Here is a 19,956-nt window from a genome sequence, read left to right as displayed (position 1 = left end):
AACTTCCTCCTAAGAAACCTCCAGCTCAGTGGCCAGCTCGATCACCTTCAACTCCAAGTCCAACAGTCTCTTGTTGTAATTCTTAGAGATCTCTTGCAAATTCAGTGGTTCCTGAGCTCCTGCTTCACCTTCTTCAGTTTTGACTCGGCACTAACCTTCTTGCCCTGAGAAATATTGAGTTGAATAGCTAGTTCCCGTCTGTCTACCTCTAACTTGGTGAGGCGAGCAGCATAATCGATGATGTGATGCCTAGCCTCCTCTAGCTCCTTTCCCACTTGCTCAAGGCGATTAAGCAGGACTTCACGCTCCTCGCCACGAGTTTTCGCTTTTTTCCCTTTACGATCATCCGTAGTCGAGGATCCCCTCTTTTGCTCCCGGGGTAAGGAAGAGGCGCTCAAAAACTAGGGATCGAACACATGGCCCCACCCAGGTGAAACCACAAACCTGTAAGAATATGGCAGACACGATAAGTCAAAACCCCAACAGAAACATGAGTGCAATGCGTGTCAAGTTGCACGATACAAATAGGTAATACATATTACCACAAACCTGTGAATATTGGCACGGTTCAAAAAAAAAATCTCACCAAATGGAACTTTCGTTTTGCTCCACCCAAGCGTACACCAAGAACAGACGAGCTTCCTCTCAATCAGAAAGGATAATAGCAAACTCGCAATCATTAGGAACAAGGCCCCTCACCGCTCGAATCGGGAACTCACGGCGAGCAACCTCGCTCGAAGAAAATTTCCAACCATCACAAAAAACGAAAAAGAACTTCCATTGCCACTCCTTAGCATGAGAATATCGGCATTCCAAACGCACCACCCGGTTACCAGCGTGGGACCAGAAACTACATAAGTTCTCATATCTATTCGGCGAACCCCATGGGTAGAAAGAAACTCCCTCCCCGTGAGATCTGGTTAATCCTCACCAACAGGCTCCAATACTTGCCTGCAAACGACACAACACGCCATCAAAATGCTCCACGCATTTGGCACAAGTTGCAAAGGAGCAAGTCCAAAAAATAACCACATCATGGACAGACTGACAGAACAGCAATCTAAGCGCCATAAAAAACATTACTGAATATAATGCCAATTGAGCAACAAGACCGCCAGCATCACCTACCCCTGCAAGGTTCTGGCAAGCTCAACACCGCGAGGTCAGGAATCACGTAGCAGTTCCTCACAAAGTCCACTATGTGAGTTGAATAATAAATCAGCTGTTAACATAAAATGTGACTTGATGACGAACTTGAGCTCAACATGATTCAAATAAAAATTAAATAACCAAAACTTGATCACCCACTATTCGTTCCAACTCAATCAAATTACACACCAAGAAACTTCCATTTAGAATCCAAGTCCTAGTGATCTAAGACAATAAAATTGAGTCTTGCATTAGATTTTTAGAAGAATAAACCAAATATCACAAAATAAGAGACGATGGCACAGAGAACGAAACCAACCAATGAGAGATGATATATAGGTTGTTCAGAAACTAGAGCAACAATAGAATCGAGTCCAGCTTTGTGTTGTCAGGCTCGGCTCATGGTGTTAAGATTTCAAGTTCGAGCTCGAGACGTTTTTGTAGGCTTGGTAGAGTTTGGCTCGGCATGCCAACAGCTTGAGCTCAATCAAAATAGATTTTGGCTCAGTTCATTTAACATTTTTTTATCATTTTAAATTAAAATCTCAAATTTAAATATTTAAAAAATAAAATAAGGAAATTTCATTAAAATTAATCAAGAATTTTACACCCTATTTTGAAAAAAAAAAGAATTATATATCACATTGCAATTCTAATTTGTTTAACCTAAATAATTACAAATAGAAGAGAATTAAATAACCTGATTAGACACTTTGCATCCCAAAAGGCAGGAAGATAATTTTTTAATACAAAATAGAGTTTAAAAACAAATTTAAATATAATATGATCAATGTTTAGAACAAGAAAAATGTCTCGTACTTAAACTTGTGCTTTAGTTCTGAAAATATTTTCTCGACTAAACTAAATTCTAATAAAGAGAAAAGGATATTAATATATAAATAATAAGTTATATGTCCACATATATATATATATATATATCAAATGACATGTGAATGTATTTTTTGATCTAGTCGAATCGTAATAAGTCTTCGAAAGCCCTTAATCGAGGTAAGTCTAATTTAATTGAAAATGTAATCGAGCGAATTTCTACTTTCATGATCGAGATTCTGTTATCAAAGGCTGAGCTCAATTCAAATGTAACCGAGCTAATACCGAGCCCAGTCTTCGACAGAGCCACTCATTTACAGCCTTACCAAAACTCTCGGTGACAATAACAAAGCTGCTTCTCATCTCTATCTGTAGGTAGAAGCTCGGTCACAAACTGCAGGCCGCGTGACATATATAAAATATGGCACACATATATGTCAGACAATGTTTGTTACCCATTTGTTTTCTTCTAGTTTTGATCGAATGCTCAAATTGCCAAATGTGCACAGTATGTGCTGTTCTACACCACGAAACGCCAAGCACACCATCCCATGAAGAAAGAAAACAGACAAACATGTCCAATATACGTCTTTTTTAAAATGAGGCAGAAGTCTAAAATAAATCATTTTTCATGAAGAGATGATAACAAGAGACAGCAATGATGCAGACCCTATTGCTGACTTTCTAGATCAACAATTTATTGCTCTTACTTCTTTAGTCAAATTTGGCGTCCAGACTGCATCGTTGCCATTTTCAAACTGAAAAAAGCAGTTGGTCCCAATCTCTCACTAAAGTTTCTTTTCAAGTGTAGACTTTAGACTACACTGCTGTCGAAGAACAGAGCACACCTTTCATTCACAATTAGCGAGGTTCTCAGGACAGTTACTAAAAAGAAACTTTAGCCCCCGTTGTTTGTTGTTGATTCTACTTTATTCAATTCAGTTCACTTTAATTTTAAATTCAATTTAATATTTAAATAAATAACTTTTAAATCAATAAACTTATCTCAATTTAAAACTTATTTATACATAAAATTCATAATCTTTTTCAATTCAATACTTTTTTATATGCGAGACCTACAATCTTTTTCAAATTCTCATAAATATATCTAAACTCATTTTAACATCTAAAAATATCTAAATTTATCTTAAATAAATCTCACAAAACTAAAGACTCGTTTATTTTCAGAGATGAGATGAGATTAAAGTTAAAAAATTAAATAAAATATTATTAGAATATATTTTTTAATATTATTTTTATTTTAAAATTTGAAAAAATTAAATTGTTTATTTTATTTTGTATAAAAATTTGAGAAAGTTATAATGATGAAATGAGATGAGATGTTTGTTGAAAACAAACAAGAGATCTTAATCTAACATCTCAACTCATTACTATTTACAAAGAACTAAACTCAACTCAACAACTAAAGAAAAAAAATAACATTTTTCTACCGGTTGGAATCTCTGTAGTGATTGCACAGTAGAGTTTAGGACACAAACGAGGAACACAACCGAAAAGTACATCCGCAATTTTCGAAAGTCCATAAAGTATGAGAATCATAGCTGTTTCTGATTGAAAAATCACGTTATTATTTTTAACATTTCTTGCATTTGCATGATTCGTTCACCTAATTTGAGGATGGAAAGCAACTAGTAACTACAAAGACACGATACTTTAACAACTCTATTTAAAAAGTGGGAAAAGTGAACTCTGCAAGTTTTTCAAAGTTCACGTATTATAGGATCATTGCATTTGCTGCCGGGAAAATAGGTTTTCATTTCTGGGAATTTTTAACATGACTTATATCTAACAGTCGCCTAACAAAGGAGGGGAGAACCAGGGTAGTAAAATGGCTACATTCTATGAACGTACAAATCTGGTGCCTCGCTGAAGGTACCATATCATTTTCGAAGTGGGAATATCATGCAGAAATCTCCCTCTCCATCTCTCTCTCATCAGCTGCAATCTGTTCTTTTCCTGCTATGAAACCAAACACAAGACCATGAGAATATTAGAACATTTGGTAAGAGAAAAAAATTAAAAAATTATGTGTGATGTGTGGATGATGAGTAGACTATACCTCTTTGTTCAGAGGCCTCTTCGTAATAATACGGGGAGAGCATCCCATCCTTCTTAGCTATCTTTGTCTTGTTCTCTGCGACAGCCTCCTGCAAAAATTTAACCACCTTTCGCATTGAAGGGCGGTTAATGGGAAGTATGCCAGCGCACATGAGGCCAATGTCGAGAACTTTGCCTATCTCTGCCTTGTACTTGGAATCGAGATTACTGTCAATTACATGGTCGACTCCTTTCCCGTCTAATGTGGTGCAGACCCATTTTACCAAATCTCTCTCTCCAAACTCAGGATCAGTTGGGAGCCTACCGGTTACCAACTCCAAAATGACCACTCCAAAGCTATAAATGTCGCTCTTTTCATTCACGCGAAGTGTATAAGCATATTCTGCATCAATTTCAAATCAAAGCAGACTAGATTAGAAATAAGCAAGTGACGTATAACTGGTGAACTATTAATTTGTTAGCAGTAAAAAAAAAAAAAATGATTTTCAAGTGGATGAGATCATTTGAACCGACTAATTTCAAACTGATCTCAACCGAAATTGAGAATGTTTACAATCACCAATCTACTCAAACCAACCGCACCGCTTATGGTATCATTGGTATGTATGAACAGCTGCATGATTCTTTCATGAAATATGATCAAAAACAAGAATTCAAGATTCCAACTAACGAAATATAGTAGTACTAATTCGACTTCAGGATTAGCAAATTATATCTCAAGTTAGTGTTAACAATTGCAAGTGACCATGTAATATGCTGACAAACCTGGAGCAATGTAGCCACAAGAGCCTGCAATCACAGACATGGCTTCCTCCCCTTTACTGACTGTTACTACAGCTTTAGCAACTCCGAAGTCCGCAACTCTAGCTCTAAACTCTCCATCTAACAATATATTGTTCGATTTAACGTCCCTATGAACAATGGGTGGAACACAGTCATGATGCAGATAAGAGAGCCCCTCAGCCGCATCCAGAGCAATTCTATACCTTGTTGGCCAATCCAACAAGCCTGCCTTGCGACTACGCAATACATCCCCCAAGCTTCCATTGGGCATGTATTCGTACACCAGAAGCTTGCAATCCCCAGTGTCATAACAACACCATAACCTCACAATATTCTTGTGCCTAATCCTTCCCAATGTTTCAACTTCAGCTTTAAACTCATCTTTCTCAGAATCAACAGTCCCATATTCTTTCTTTGTTCCTCCCCATAATTTCTTCACCGCTGCCACGTCACCATTGCTAAGCACAACCTTATAAACTTTCCCTGAAGCTCCACTACCAATCACGTTATCTTCACGAAGACAATCGAGAATTTCGATTTCACTAAAACTAAGCTTATGGAATGACCTCCACTTAGACATTGCAATTCCTCTCTTGTTCTTCTTGAAAGTCCGGTACTTCCAATAGAACCACACCACCCCAACAACAAGAACGATGGCCGCAAGCCCAAAGATTAATCCGAGAACCCAAAAATCGACCCTTTTCTTACTTCTACCAATCCCAGGACAAAGATCAGGAAGGTCACCGCACAAGCCCGGATTGCCCACAAAGCTACTCCTATAATTCTCATGGTTATAAACAGGAGGAAGGCTCCCGGACAACCTATTATTCGACAAATTCAGCAAACTGAGCTTCAAGTTTTGCAACTCAAGTGGGATTTTCCCAGAAAACCGATTCCCGGAAAGATCAAGATAATTAAGCACCTGCAAGCCCCCAATTTCACTTGGAATTTCACCATATAACCTGTTGTTGGCCAAATTAAGGTCATTGAGCTTCTTCCAGGCTTGGATTCCCACCGGAATCTCGCCCGAAAGCTCATTATCGCTAAGATCAAGCTTGCCCAATTCACTCAACTTCACCAAACTTCCGGGGATTTGACCCGTTAGCATATTATTACTGCCCGAAAATTCAATAAGATTTCCGAGTGAGCCAATCTCCTCGGGTATCAAACCTGAAAAACTGTTACTCGAAATCTTCAACTGAGACAGATTATGTGCACCAGAAATCATTGTAGAAATGTCTCCAGACAGTGAGTTCTCCTCGAGCTCAAGCAAGTACACATGGGGTAAGCCCCATAATTTTTCAGGAACCGTGCCCGAGAGCTCATTGTGCTTTAACCGGACCCGGCTTAAGTTCTGGCAATTTCCCAGACTCTCAGGAATTTTCCCAGAAAATGAATTGGCTATCAGAATAAGGTCTTCTAACGCACCAGTATCACACAAATGGCTTGGAATTTCGCCGGAAAATCCATTGTACGAAAGGTCAAGGATCCGCAAGGGCGAGTTCTTGCCGAGTTGGCTCGGCAATGAACCACTGAGTTTGTTGTTGAAGAGTTTGAGTTCGTACAGATTTACTGACCGAGTTATGCTCTCGGGTAAAGACCCCTCGATGCGATTTTCGTTGAGATTGAAAGATTCGAGTGGTAAGCCGCACAAGTCTTCCGGAATTGTCCCCATAATATTGTTCACCGAGACGTCTATTCTCAACAAATTTGTCAAGTTCGACATCCCCGAAGGTAACTCGCCAGAGAGTGAGTTTTCGTATAGCTCGATTTGGACGATACTTTTCAAGCCCGTGATAGAGCTCGGGATTGAGCCTGTGAGTCGGTTCTTGGACAAATCGAGGTTTGTAAGGCGGGTCAGCCGACCAATACTCGCCGGAATCTTACCCACGAGGTCACATGCTCGGAGCCAAATCAGCTCAAGACTCGTCAGGTTACCGAGTTCACTTGGTAGCGGACTCTGCAAGAGCGGGTTATAAGCAAGCGAAAGCTCTTTCAGGCTTGAAATGTTGCCAAGAGAAGTGGGTATCGAACCGTTTATGAAGTTAGAAGCCAGGTTCAGCGTTTCGAGTCGCCGAAACTCTCCAAAACTGGCAGGAATACCTCCCGAGAAGTTGTTAGAGGAGAGGTTCAAATGCCGTAGATTCGGGATCTGAGAGAGCGTATCTGGGATGGGACCAACCAGGAGGTTCTCTGCCAAGTCGAGGTACTGGAGAGACTGACAAGAGGAGATATTGGGGGTGAGGAAAGAGCCAATGAAGTTGTCGGGGAGAGAGAGGAAGATGAGAGAGGGAAGGCGGCAAAGGAAGATGGGGAAGGGACCGGCGAGCTGTAAGGAGGAGAGGTTGACGGAGGTGACACGAAGAGTGACAGGGTCGCAGGCGATGCCGGTCCAGTTGCAAGGGGTGTCGTCGCGGTCATTCCAGTGGGAGAGGGAGTGAGTAGGGTCGGAGAGGCTGCCCTTGACTTGCTGGAGAAAAAGGCCGTCTTGGTTTAGACAGAGAGTCAGAGGAGAAGAGACGAAGAGCAGTAGCCCGACCACAACGAACGGTAGCCGAAACATTATTTTTGCTTGTTCGGATGAGAGAGAGGTTTGGTTTCGTTTGCTGATGCAAAGGTTGGAGTGTGGGATTTGTAGAAGCGTGGTGGAGTGGAAAACGTGGAGGTGGCCCACTTAAATTATACATTTTTAAAAGAAAAAGAAAGAAAATTTCAAGAATTTTATTTTTCTTTTATGATTAATGCTGTTTATAAATGTACATTTGCACAATATAACATTATAGATATTCATATGTCACATTATATTTAAAAATTTACAAGTAGCCTTATAAGACTATTAAGAAGTATAAAGTATAAAAAAGTGGAAGCCAATGAAAAAAAAATAAAAATTTCTTACAAATAAATGTTATTTTTATAATTTTTATTACATATTTTAAATAATTATAAAAAGTATCATTATTATTATTTTTTTTCCAACAAAAGTAGTGTGAATTGCCGGTTGTTATGATGAGATGCTAGGACTTAAGTCAAAGAAAAGATAAAATGCAAAGGACGGGTGTACGGTATATGGGTAGGGTGGTAAGAATCATAACTTTCACTCCCAGAGTCTACCGTCAGGTCAACGACTCTAATTTGAAAGAGATTAATTGTAGAGACAAAAATATTTCACTCAGAAAGAGATATCTGAAGGAGGTATGAAACTTCTAAAGAAGCGGGTCCCCAAAACACAACAGCCAGGCACTAATTTTCTTTCGGGGCCCGCTATAGAAAATGAAATTCTTTTATCAGAAACTCTTTGCAACGGTAGTTCCTTTCTGTGCGTTTAACGCCCTCAAATAAATTGATGACATATCAGCAATCCACATAGAAGCCTCGTGAGCCGTATCACAAGATAGTAAAATTAAAGAGAAAAACTTCAAATAGGTATGATGTTATTTTTCGCTTTACACCAGCTAACGGAGTTTCAACACATACAAGACTTATATATCTTATGGCATATTCGAGTTTATTAAATTACAGATGAAAAGAGATTCTCTACATGAATAAAGTTCTTCTTCAGAAGGGGAGAGAGAGAGAGAAAGAGAGAGAGAGAGAGAGCATAACATGGTAAAGAAGAATAACTTCTCCTTTTTTTAGTCCAAAGAAGAGAGTGAGAAAGCGTATTTGTGGCTCGTTTCGTAGTACCCAATAAAAAGAAAGAGATCATCCTCTACGTGTGAGTTTATTGTTTAATTTGCTATGGTCTATACACGTTAGCTCTTTATTCGTAAGTTTAAAATAGAATATTACACCCATCCGACTGCTAGCTTCTTGCAAAATCAAAATAAGATGAGAAACCCATCTATTTTCTTCTGAAAACATAAATCTGCATCCAGACGGACACACCTTTGCACCCACCCACATAGCCACATGCAATATGACCTTCAAACCGGCGCAGGAGCTCTAGACCTGTGCACCCCTTCAGACTGCATATCCAGACCAAGAGATCCCCTTCAGACTGTCGATCACATGAACACCATCCAGAATCAGTGCACTACTGCCCTCCAGCTTGACATGAGTATATATAGATTTCATAGTAAATATTTTGTTATACATAAGATTTGTATACAACCACGAACATTTCTCGAAGTTCCAGACATGCCCCTACTAAGCCCACCACTTCACGTCTCACCCAAAGTCGTTCCACGAGTAACTGGAGTTGTATCAATACTCACACACATGATCAAGGATCCAAATAAGTTTTGATTCATTCCTTGGTAGTCTAGAAGAACTCCAACACTGGCCATTCAACGTAGAGCAAACAGCTCCGCAATGTGATGTTATGATCCTAAGGGTTAAAAGTTTAATTAAATTAGTATTAGAGTTTTTAGATCAATAGTTGGATCTTTAACAATTGATATCAGAGTAGAGACCATGTCACGGGTTCAAATCATAGAGAGGGCAACCTATAAGCTGAATTAAAATGTTTTGATACTATGTATGGACATAGTGTTAAGTCATTAAATACTAATAGATAAGTGAAGCAGCCGAAAAGAAAAGGGTTACTATTAAGTCAGTATCAATAGAGTGGGTGACCATGGATATCAGATTCGAAAGTGTGATGAAATATTATGATCGTAAGGGTTAAATGTTTAACCCAATTAGTATCCAACAGTCTTAAAACTTTTCGATTAATGGTTGAGACTTTAACACTGGCCTCGGGATTCTATCTCTCGATTCTAGCATTGTTGTTATCCAATTGAAAGACTAAAAAATACGCACAAACTAATAATTAGACCAAACAGTTCAAATGAGGCATCAAATAGAAAATAACATACGCTCACTTTCTAGTAAGATAAGAATTTCCAAGAAAAACTAGAGGTTTATATCCGGATTCGGATATCATTCTGCAAAGAAAATGAAATTGAGATTGAGCTCGTGAAATTCAAAAGACAGAAATGGTATGAGATTGACTAGAACGTGGGAGAAAAAGAGGAGAGAGAGGGTGAGGGAGGGAGGGAGGGTTTTGGTCGAGGGGTTTACTAAGGCCCGAAGGGGGGGTTGGAATTTTTGTCCCTTTGCAGTGCAACCATATGGCTGCTAATATGTGATATCTACGTGGCATACCTCCATTAGAGGGTGTTATTTTGGGGAGATCGGTTCAACCTGCTATAACTTATTTTCTTCTTTTATTACTCATTTTAGACAGTACACTATAGAAAAATGTTTTAATCATGTAAAAATAAATTTATAAATCTATTGTAAATAGAAAACATATTTTAATCACAAGAGAATAAATTTATAAACTGATGAGACATAATGTGCAATATTAGATTAGAAATTTATTTTTATTATAATGTAGATCTAACATATTATATAAAATCATATTAATTTATATATTTATTTTAGCAGAATTTATTTTAATTGTAACACTTTCTAGAAATAATATTATTTTATAGTACATTATATCAATTCAAAAATAAAAATAAAAATAACTATAAAAATTTCGGTAGTGACCTTTTAAAAATAATTTCTTGACTTTCAAACCACGTCTTTTTTATTTTTTATTTTTTATTTCACTTGAAGGGTTGATGCTTAAAGTAAAAGCCAAAACTAAGTTTGAATAATATTAGAATATTGTGGCATATTGATTCTTTTTTCGTAAGATGTGTTTTTTAGTTTGTGTAAAGATTTATTTCCTTATGAAGTTATAGGTAAATGAATTACAAATTGCAGATTTATTAACACGGTTATAAAAATCTAGAACATAAATATTTTTATATTAACTGATGTGGCCGATTGATGTCTTTAGTGTGACAATTAAGGAGCTTGAAAATAGATTATTTTTTTTCTCTTTTATAAAACGTTTTTTGGTATTTTTCAGAAACCTAAGCAAATGTGAGGTTGAAATTTTTTTTGAGAAAAAAATAATATTTTTTGTGTTTAAAAACTGTTTAAATTGAAATCAAGAATATTTTAAAATATAAAAATAAAAAGTGAAATAAAAAAAATGTTAAGTTGTGTTTTAGAATTTTACTTATATATTTGAAGAGTTTTATTACAAATCAGTAACTGTTCATATCACACACTTAATATATGATGTGAAAATTTATTTATTTTTTATAAGATGTGAGGATTTTTTTTTATAAAATATGAAGTGTGGAGTGGTAAATAATAATTGATAAAAAAAATTTTTTATATTTAAAATAAAAATTGTAAACATAAAACTGTATACACTGTACCCACACTAAATATTGCAAGTCCTAATTATATATTGTTTCTAGATGCAAGACCACTGATAGCCTGACCAATATGAACCCAATGGAAAGAAACATGTTTTTAGATTGACAACTCACCAATAAAAACCAAATTGATTTGACCTTCAAATTATTAAAACTCCATTGGGTGAGGTAAAGCTTTTTAACTTTTGTGAGTGCATTGAAACCTCAAAATCGGTGGGTGGTTAAAATTGTTACTAATAAGGTTATATATTTTTATATTTAATTATATATATATATATTTTTATAAATGGACGTAATTTGATGTGATATATTTTATTATAAAATAAAATTTAAAATATTATATAAAATTAGGTAATTTTGATTTTTTTAATTTATTTTTTAATTTAAGATGAACTAGTCTCGATCGTATTCATTATTCACCACTAATTGGGAGTGAAGAAAAGGCAAAACAATGATGGAGGATGAAACAAGGGTCTAAACACGTGTGTTTGACAAAACCTCTTCCAAAAGCAAACAAGGTGCGCAGCTACTTGTTGAAAAATATGCCCGTCTCTACTGGGGGACAAGAGATTGACGAATTCCACTAGCAAAGGGGAATCAGTTGTATTATATTTGCATTGCCTCCAATTATTCCCAGGGAGGTTGCTCCTTTTTTGACTCGATGATTCCTACTTTCTTCTTTTTTGACTGAATTCGATTCGATAAATATTGCTATGAATTATGAATTCTCAATTAGGGGTGTCAAATCGTATTAATGGATTATGTTCATTTTGTATCAAAATATATATATTTTACTATATAAATCAATATTAACTCGACCCGTTAAGTTTATCGTATCAAAATTTTAAATCCTAACACAACCCATTAACATAACGAGTCGTGTCATGTCAACCCGTTTTGAATATTCTTTTATGTAAATGGGTTGAACAAATCGAAAATTAACCTATTTGATCTAGTTAAGTATAACATAATTTTATATAAATGTTAAAATCACAATATCTATAAAAAATATAAAACTAACTATAAGTTTAAAATTACAATTCAAACAATTAAAATATCAAAATTAAAATATCAACAATTTTATTTTTAAGTATAAGAGTATAATTATAACTTTAAATTTCTTAAAGGGTTATAATAGATCAAAACGGATTGATCCGTTATCAACCCGTTAAAGCTAAACCCTAACCCACTTTTATCGTCTTGTATTCGTGTTAAGTTAATGAGTCGTGTCACATATTGCCACCCCTACTCTAAAGGCTTCCCACCTATATTTTGCAGCTATTATAGTAATTGTCTTATAGTATGTCTAAGGTACGGTTTGGATATTGAGATAAAATAAGATGAGATAATTTTAGATGAAAGTTAAAAGTGGAATAAAATATTGTTAGAATGTTATTTTTTAATATTATTATTGTTTTAGGATTTAAAAAAGTTGAATGATTTATTATATTTTGTATAAAAATTTGAGAAAATTATAATGATGAGATAAGATGAAACACTTTCACCATCCATGCTTAGCTTTGGTCCAAATGCTATGCCACATGGTTAATATATTTTTTATTTTATTATTTTATTAATAAGTTAAGTGGTATCACATTAATAGGACAAAATGAGTGATATAACTAAAGCGACATAATAGCAATACTAAATTAAAATTATGAAAGAGCCATTTTAATTATCCAATTTTGCTCCAAATTTTTTATATGATATTATTATTATTATTATTATTATTATTATTATTATTTTATGTCAAATGATTAGTAAGGTCTCATTTTAATATAAGAAGTATCTTATCTCATCTTATTATTACATTTTTTTTTTAATTTTTACAAAAAATATAAAAAATAATTTCGATGTCTCTTTGGAAAATGATTACTAAGGTCCATTTGGATACAACAAATATAATAAACATGATTAGTATAAGTCTTTGGATGTCTGCAAAGTAATAAATAATATAAGAAATATTAAAATGTAAATGTGCGCTGTCTTCAAATTTAAGTAACGGGCTTCTCCTTTACAGCCTCTGTTGCCTTTCTTGCTCTTGGTTATGTGCGGTTCTCGATCGGTGTATGCGGTCCGTCAATGGCGAAGGAAGCTCTTCAAACGAGTTTTACCAAATAATTTGAAAAGTAGGGCCAATAAGTGAAACATATAAAACAAGAACACATGCGTGCATGTGTGCACACAGCATGCACACAGAGACACCCGGCCCGGGAAGGGGCGGTCACGGTACGAAGCTTTTGTGTCCCGGAGAAAGGAAACAAGATAGGTAAGTTTCTGGCGAACTAACTGATTTTTTATTGATTCGATTCAGCAAATGATCAAGATGAGACGTGCACGAAGCACCCACATATCTAACCACAACAAGAAAACAAAAGGAAAAGGGAAAAAAAAAAACAGTGTTTGATCCTATAACTTTTAAATATTCTTCGATGTCTTGTTATATGAAACCCTATGCATTCCTCTCAAAATATTTTTAGGTCCTACAAGAATATATAAATTTGCAATCTAACGTAGTTTGATGTAATATGTTATATTTATTTTATAATAATAATATTTTTACAATCTAATGCAACACATGAATGAATCACATTGATAATTTGTGAGTTTTATTTGTTATTATCTATTTGTCTTTACAAATTAATGTGTCACTGATAGAAAGTTAAAAAACGTAACTTTCATCAGTAGTAATTACATCTCTGATGTGTCACCAATCACCCAAAATTTGTGAAGTTTATATAGTAAGATTTACAATAGATTTAACATTTTTCTTTAAAACATTTAGCATGCAAGACTAAAATTATTTATTTGATTTTGTACTTGTCTTCTGGCTTTTAAAACAACATAGAGAGGAGGGCTAGGGGTGTAATTGGTCCGATTCATTCTGATTTTGGATAAAATTTAAGACCGAACTAGTATGCATCAGCTTTACATATTCGAAAACCGATTACGTATCGATTACTCTCCTAAACTGGTACCTCCAGTTTTACCCATTCCAGTCCGGTTTTCTAGTTTTAATATTATTAGTATTAGAGAAAAAAATGTAATTAATATATTGATATACTTTAGTATACTAATGTCTACTAATTAATTGAAGTGAAATGTAATTAATATACTGATGTATATTAGTATTATTAATGTATTATGTATTTATCAAAATGAATATGTTGAGAATTTATTAGGCCATAAAATGTTATTATTAGATGTATTTGATGTTTAAAGCATATGATCAAATAAATTTTCATGTTTAAGATTAAAATTTTATGTTATAAATTATAATAACATTATCTTATATATAATTATAATTTATATTATTATATATATTATATATAAATATTATATGTAGTATTAAAAAATTAATTTAAAATATATACTATAATGAACTGGTCCGGTCCGGTCTTAAAAAATATAGAACCAGAATTGGTGCACGACACTTTCAGACTGGTTCCATCGGTTTAGGCCAGTCCGGGCCAATTTTCTGGTTAATTTTTACACCCCTAAAGAGGGCTACTTCCCCCTATACAAACTAAATTGGAATTTGAAGAAAACAAATTGATGTATTTGAAAGTGCTCCTTTCATGGGTGAGCAAAAGTACTAGACATCTCGAAGGTGTGCAAACAGTCCATAGGGGGTGAGCAAACGTGCTCACACCCCGAAGGGGCAACCAAAAGTTCTCTACCCATGGAGAGCAAACGAAAGTGTTTTTGGGCCACTAAGAGTGAGCAAAAGTGCTTGGGCCACGAAACGTGAGCAAAAATGCTTGCCATCCAAAGGATGGACCAACATGCCCCTTGTCTCTTATAAAATGGAACAACTTATTACAAACAAGAACAATTGAAACGGTAAACAAACACAAAAGATATTACAAACTAGAACAACTTAAAATTGTAATAAACTTAGGAGTGCAGTGCCATGGCCCATCCTTGGGTTGATTTGGGTGCATGTTGGCGTTGTGATCCATCCTGGGTTAATTTGGACCTACCAAGGTGCCATGTGTCTACACTGTCATAAAAGAGAGATAGATGGAAATATATGAGAGAGAGGGCTTCTAGAAGTGAAAGAGAGTGTAAAGAGAGAGAGAGAGTGAGAGTGAGAAACATCAAGGGGAAAGAGGATCTCACATCCTTGAAGTTGAAGACATGGTGGGTTTTACTCCAATAGCAGTGCAACAAGGCAAGGCAACGATGTGGATGTGGACGTGGACGTGGACGTGGACATGGTTAGGGTTCAGGATTGGTGGAGCAACCGATATAGGGAAAGACTAAAGAAGAGAGAACAATGAAAAAAATACATGAAGTATAGGTGTGAGGGGGTAAAAACAATAAGGCCCAATAAATGGCCCAGCCACCAGGCCACATTATGAGTGGGGGACATGACAGGCAGGTGGCAGGCTTCAAAGCATTAACATGAGTGGCGCAAGTGGGAAGGGAAGGCTTCCTAACACACGCAAGGACGGGCACACGCAAATAGATGTATAAAATGCCTTTAGCCAGATGACCAAGGGCTCCCTCTCTTATCCTTCTTTAGATCTTCTTCTTCGATTCTTCTTCTCTTCTCGTCGACTTCTCCTTCAACCTTGAGACAGGGAGTCCAAGTGAAGACCTTTTCTCTAGTAAAGTTATATTCAGAATCACCATTGTATAGTGAGATATGACGAACCATGAGAGACTGTAAACAAGAATATTATAATAGATTTCTCCTCTTCAAACGCCCGTGAACGTAGGCATTATGCCGAACCACGTAAACCCATGTGTTCATCTCTTTTATTTATCTGCACTTATGTTTTTCATTCACCACCATGGACGTATGTATCGTCATCGTACAACTGCACCAGAAAACTGCCAGGGGCTCCAAACAACACCGAACGAGGTCCAAGTTGCCCTAGTGGGCCGAGAATGACTCTTTCTCCCCTTTTGGCCTGTTGAACGATTTTTACAACTGCAACAATGGCGCCGTTTATAGGATCTGATTTCTTTTTTTTGGCCGAAGGTGAGAGACAAGGACGATTTCTCCGCACACTAGATAAATCATCGAACGAACGGATAACGCCCTCCCAAATGAGTATTCTCAATTTTCTTAACTTTTACATTTATGAAAAATGGGCAGGTAGCGGGGAGAAAGAGTTTTGGAAAGGAAAAATAAAATCTTTCTCGCCCAGGCGAGGGACTTACTCAACTCCTCGCCCCTGCACCCGAATCACTTTATTACATAAAATCACACTGCCCGGACACTAGTGGGCAAACACTGTGCACTTAAGTGCATAGTAGCACACAAGCACTGCCCCCCACATGTACTACACCCCATGTGTACAGTACTCGAGAGGGCACTGTGCACCACCATTTCACTTTCATCCCATTATGTAAGATGTGACATATTTATCACCATTGAATGATTATTTATTAGTTGATTTTTTATCATCCAATGGTTATAAATATGCCACTTCTTACGTAATAAAATGAAAGTAGGATGGTGGTGTGGTGTATAACATTACTTATAATAAATATATTAATTTTTTTTTTTATTAAAGAAGAAAACTCTTATCTATCTTTAAATATTATAAATGTATGTCATACATCTCTAATATATAAATATATTGATAACGTTTTTGGTACTTCAAATTATGTTTAATATTATATATATTACAGTATCATTTTCTCCCCTTTCCTCCTGTTTCTCACCAAGCTAGCTATCACAGCGTTGCCACTCAGAGGGGGGGGGGGGGGTGGAGCTTCGTCTCCTCCCCTCTCCGATCGCCCAACCCTAGCTCATAGGTTTATTTCCAGTTTTTTTGTACATTTTTTGGCAATAGTAACAAGTTGTTCCGATCTGCTGCTTGCCGGCATTTTTCGATTGCCACACGCCTCTCCAATGATCTCCCAAGCCGCTGATCTGTTAGACGGAGGAAGAAAATTGTCCAAATCAGTAGGTGTGTGGCTCACGTGTGGCTTACAGTGCGCGTACGCCTCACGCGCCTTCACATCAGAAAGGGCTTCCAGTCGCCACGAGCAGCACCACGGTGGCCAACACCCTCGGATCTTTCATATCTACATGCTCCTTTCTTACTCAGTGTGGCGCGTGTCTTGCACGCGACACTATTGTCGGTGGTGGTCTTTTGCCGGTGTATCGGGTCATCTTCTAATTGCTATTTCTCCTATATTCCTGCTTTCCCTAACTAGCGATCAAGACGATATGGTCGTGATGGTCTCTTACAGTTGAACCAGATCAACAAAATGCAACACACCCCTCTTGACTACGGCGTTTAGTCGTAGGTTTCTAGTTTATTTATCAGATTATGTTAAAACTACTTTTGAGCGGCATATCCTTGTGGGACTGGATTGGAGCAAGCTTTTGACTTATCCCCTTTATTTTATTTTATTTTTATTTTGGTGCTACTTTTTGTTTGCTTTTGAAAAGATTATCGAGGACTCTCACCCTACTAAATTTTATATCCTTGAAACTGTGTAATTTATCTATGCAATACTTAACTAGCTTAATTTTTTTTTTATTTAAAAAAGGCTCAAAATACAAACCTTATTGGATAGTCGGCATAGAAAGTTGCAAAATTTTAAAAGCCACCTCAGTCATACTAGCTATCTCTGTCAGCATCTAGCCGTATTTCTAAAGCCTACTAGTCATTTTTCTAATTTAATAAATCAAAACTAATCTCAAGTCAAGTTATTTAATTTTAAGTCATCTTATCCAGACCTAGGGGTAGGACCCTAATAAAATATCTTGTTGATCATTTAAAAGTCTGAGTTTTGTTTTTAATATGTAGAAGTTTCCCACGAAAATAATGGATCCCAAGAATACGATGTTTTCTTCTCAAATTTGAAATTAAAACAAAAGCATAAAAATTTGAAATAAAAGCATAACGATATTCACACAAATATTTACAATTAATTTCACAACAAATCTATATGATCATAAGTTATTCTATTATTAAATTAGTATACAGAACATATCATCCACATAATTTAAATAGTAAAACTTAATTTTTAAAATTTATATTTTTATCTTTTAAATTAAATTATGTCATATAAACGCTTTATCAAGTATGTTTTTCACACCGACTTATAAATAGAATCTTTCATGATAATTTCACCTCATAAAAATAATAAACTTTTTTTTATTGAATTTTACATGTAACTCATTACTCTTAGATCCACTCTTAATTTTGTTTTTTTTTTTAAAAACTATTATTTATTGAACGATGTTTCTTTTTCAATAGGTAGAAATTTAAACGCCTAATGTGGCCATAGAAAGAAAAAAAATGTATAGCATGTTAGTGGTTGAGGATGATGCATCATTATCAATCAATCAATCCTTAAATGAACAGAAGACCGAAAATTCATATAAATCAACTGTACTGGGGACATACACATATAGGTAGGGTGGCTTACCTAAAATGATTGGATTGGATTGGATTGGAAGAGGAAGAAAATTAATTAAAGATGGTATAAAATAAATGGTCATCCAAGTTCGTGTAACAATCACATAGGCCGGTCCGCTTGGGATAAAAACAAATTAATACATGATGCATCAATTGAAAGTAACGTCACCAAAAAGTATACCATTAACGACAATATTTCTATATTACATTATAAATTTAGGAAAATAATACATGTACAATCATATTTTAAATAAGTGGTATCTTGTAAAATAACTTAATTATAATAATAATATCATTTAATTTTATAGAAATATTCTAAATTTAAAACGTGACTGTATAAAAAATTATAAAAATAATTATACATATATCATTATTTTATTTTGAAGAAATATATCATTATTTATAAATATATAGGTTGGAAATAAAAATAAATATATAGTTATCAGTAATGGTTATAGCATGTTGCATGCTAACTTGTGTGTGTATATATATAGTGATCATGCTGAACGTGTATATATTTGCATAATTGATGACTTGATCATCGACATCATGAATACTTATAAAAAGGATAGTGATAGGGTAACTATTCTCTTACTACCCATTTACTATTTATTGTGTATTTGAATTTTTTTATTTTTTATCATTTTCTTTTAAGTATTTTTTTAACATCCTTAATTATTAAGAAAAAATTAAAAAAATATATAATTTTACTAATAGTCACTTTCTTAACCATTTAAGTAAAATAAAAAAATTAAAAAAAATAAATACAAAAGAGTAATTATTAATACTTAAATTAGAATTAATACTTAAAAGATAATTAGGTTAAAAGTTATAAGGTATAATTAAAAAATAAATAAAGATAAATTATAGTTAATACTTAAAAAGGAAGAAACATATGAATGATCTCCCACTTAAATTAAAACTATAATGAATAATAAAAATTTAGTGAAATTAAATTATAATTAATATTTAAAATATAATAAACATAAGAATTATTAATACTTAAATTAAAATTAATACTTAAAAGATAATTTTTTTAAAACTATAATGTGTAATTAAAAATAAAAATTAAATTAAATTTAATTTAATTTAATTTAAATTAAATTTAAATTTTAAAATATACTAAATATAAGAATTATTAATACATAAATAAAAATTAATACTTATAAAATAAGAATAATATTGGTGATTTGGAATGTGATTTAATTTCAAATGTAATAATTGTAGGACTTGGTTTACTAGTCGCTTGGTTTAATAGTTAGGAGCTGGTAATCAGAGTTATTTCTATATGTAATTGAACTTTAGACCCATTCGAGAGTTGTAACCAAATATTCTATTAAAAAATGTTTGGGTACAACTCTTGAATTGTCCAAAATGGACAGTTTGGGATTTTATCATCTATATGACATATATATAATTTAAACTCTTGTGTTAGTCAATTAAAATATTGGTTCAATGTTTCCTTACATTCTTCGGATATGTGATCTATAAGTTTCTTAGTCCAT

General features: G+C 34.6%; 1 protein-coding gene across 2 annotated transcripts; it reads right to left on the bottom strand.

Annotated features, from left to right (window-relative positions):
* Nucleotides 1-3,704: 3,704 nt before the first annotated feature.
* On the bottom strand, nt 3,705-7,458 carry LOC121249086 (receptor-like protein kinase HSL1). Of its 2 annotated transcripts, none has more exons than XM_041147744.1 (3): nt 4,822-7,458; nt 4,058-4,438; nt 3,705-3,957 (listed from the first exon to the last, which is right to left on the bottom strand). In XM_041147744.1, the coding sequence occupies exons 1-3, from the start codon at nt 7,400-7,402 to the stop codon at nt 3,899-3,901; spliced, it is 3,021 nt and encodes a 1,006-aa protein (XP_041003678.1). In that variant the 5' UTR covers nt 7,403-7,458; the 3' UTR covers nt 3,705-3,898. The 2 variants fall into 2 exon arrangements, with proteins under 2 accessions (XP_041003678.1, XP_041003679.1); XM_041147745.1 differs by having other exon boundaries at nt 3,705-3,954.
* Nucleotides 7,459-19,956: the final 12,498 nt, after the last annotated feature.

The sequence above is a fragment of the Juglans microcarpa x Juglans regia genome, chromosome 2D, assembly GCF_004785595.1.
Source record: "Juglans microcarpa x Juglans regia isolate MS1-56 chromosome 2D, Jm3101_v1.0, whole genome shotgun sequence".
Classification (NCBI taxonomy): Eukaryota; Viridiplantae; Streptophyta; class Magnoliopsida; order Fagales; family Juglandaceae; genus Juglans; species Juglans microcarpa x Juglans regia.
This window is presented reverse-complemented; position numbering and strand designations above follow the sequence as displayed.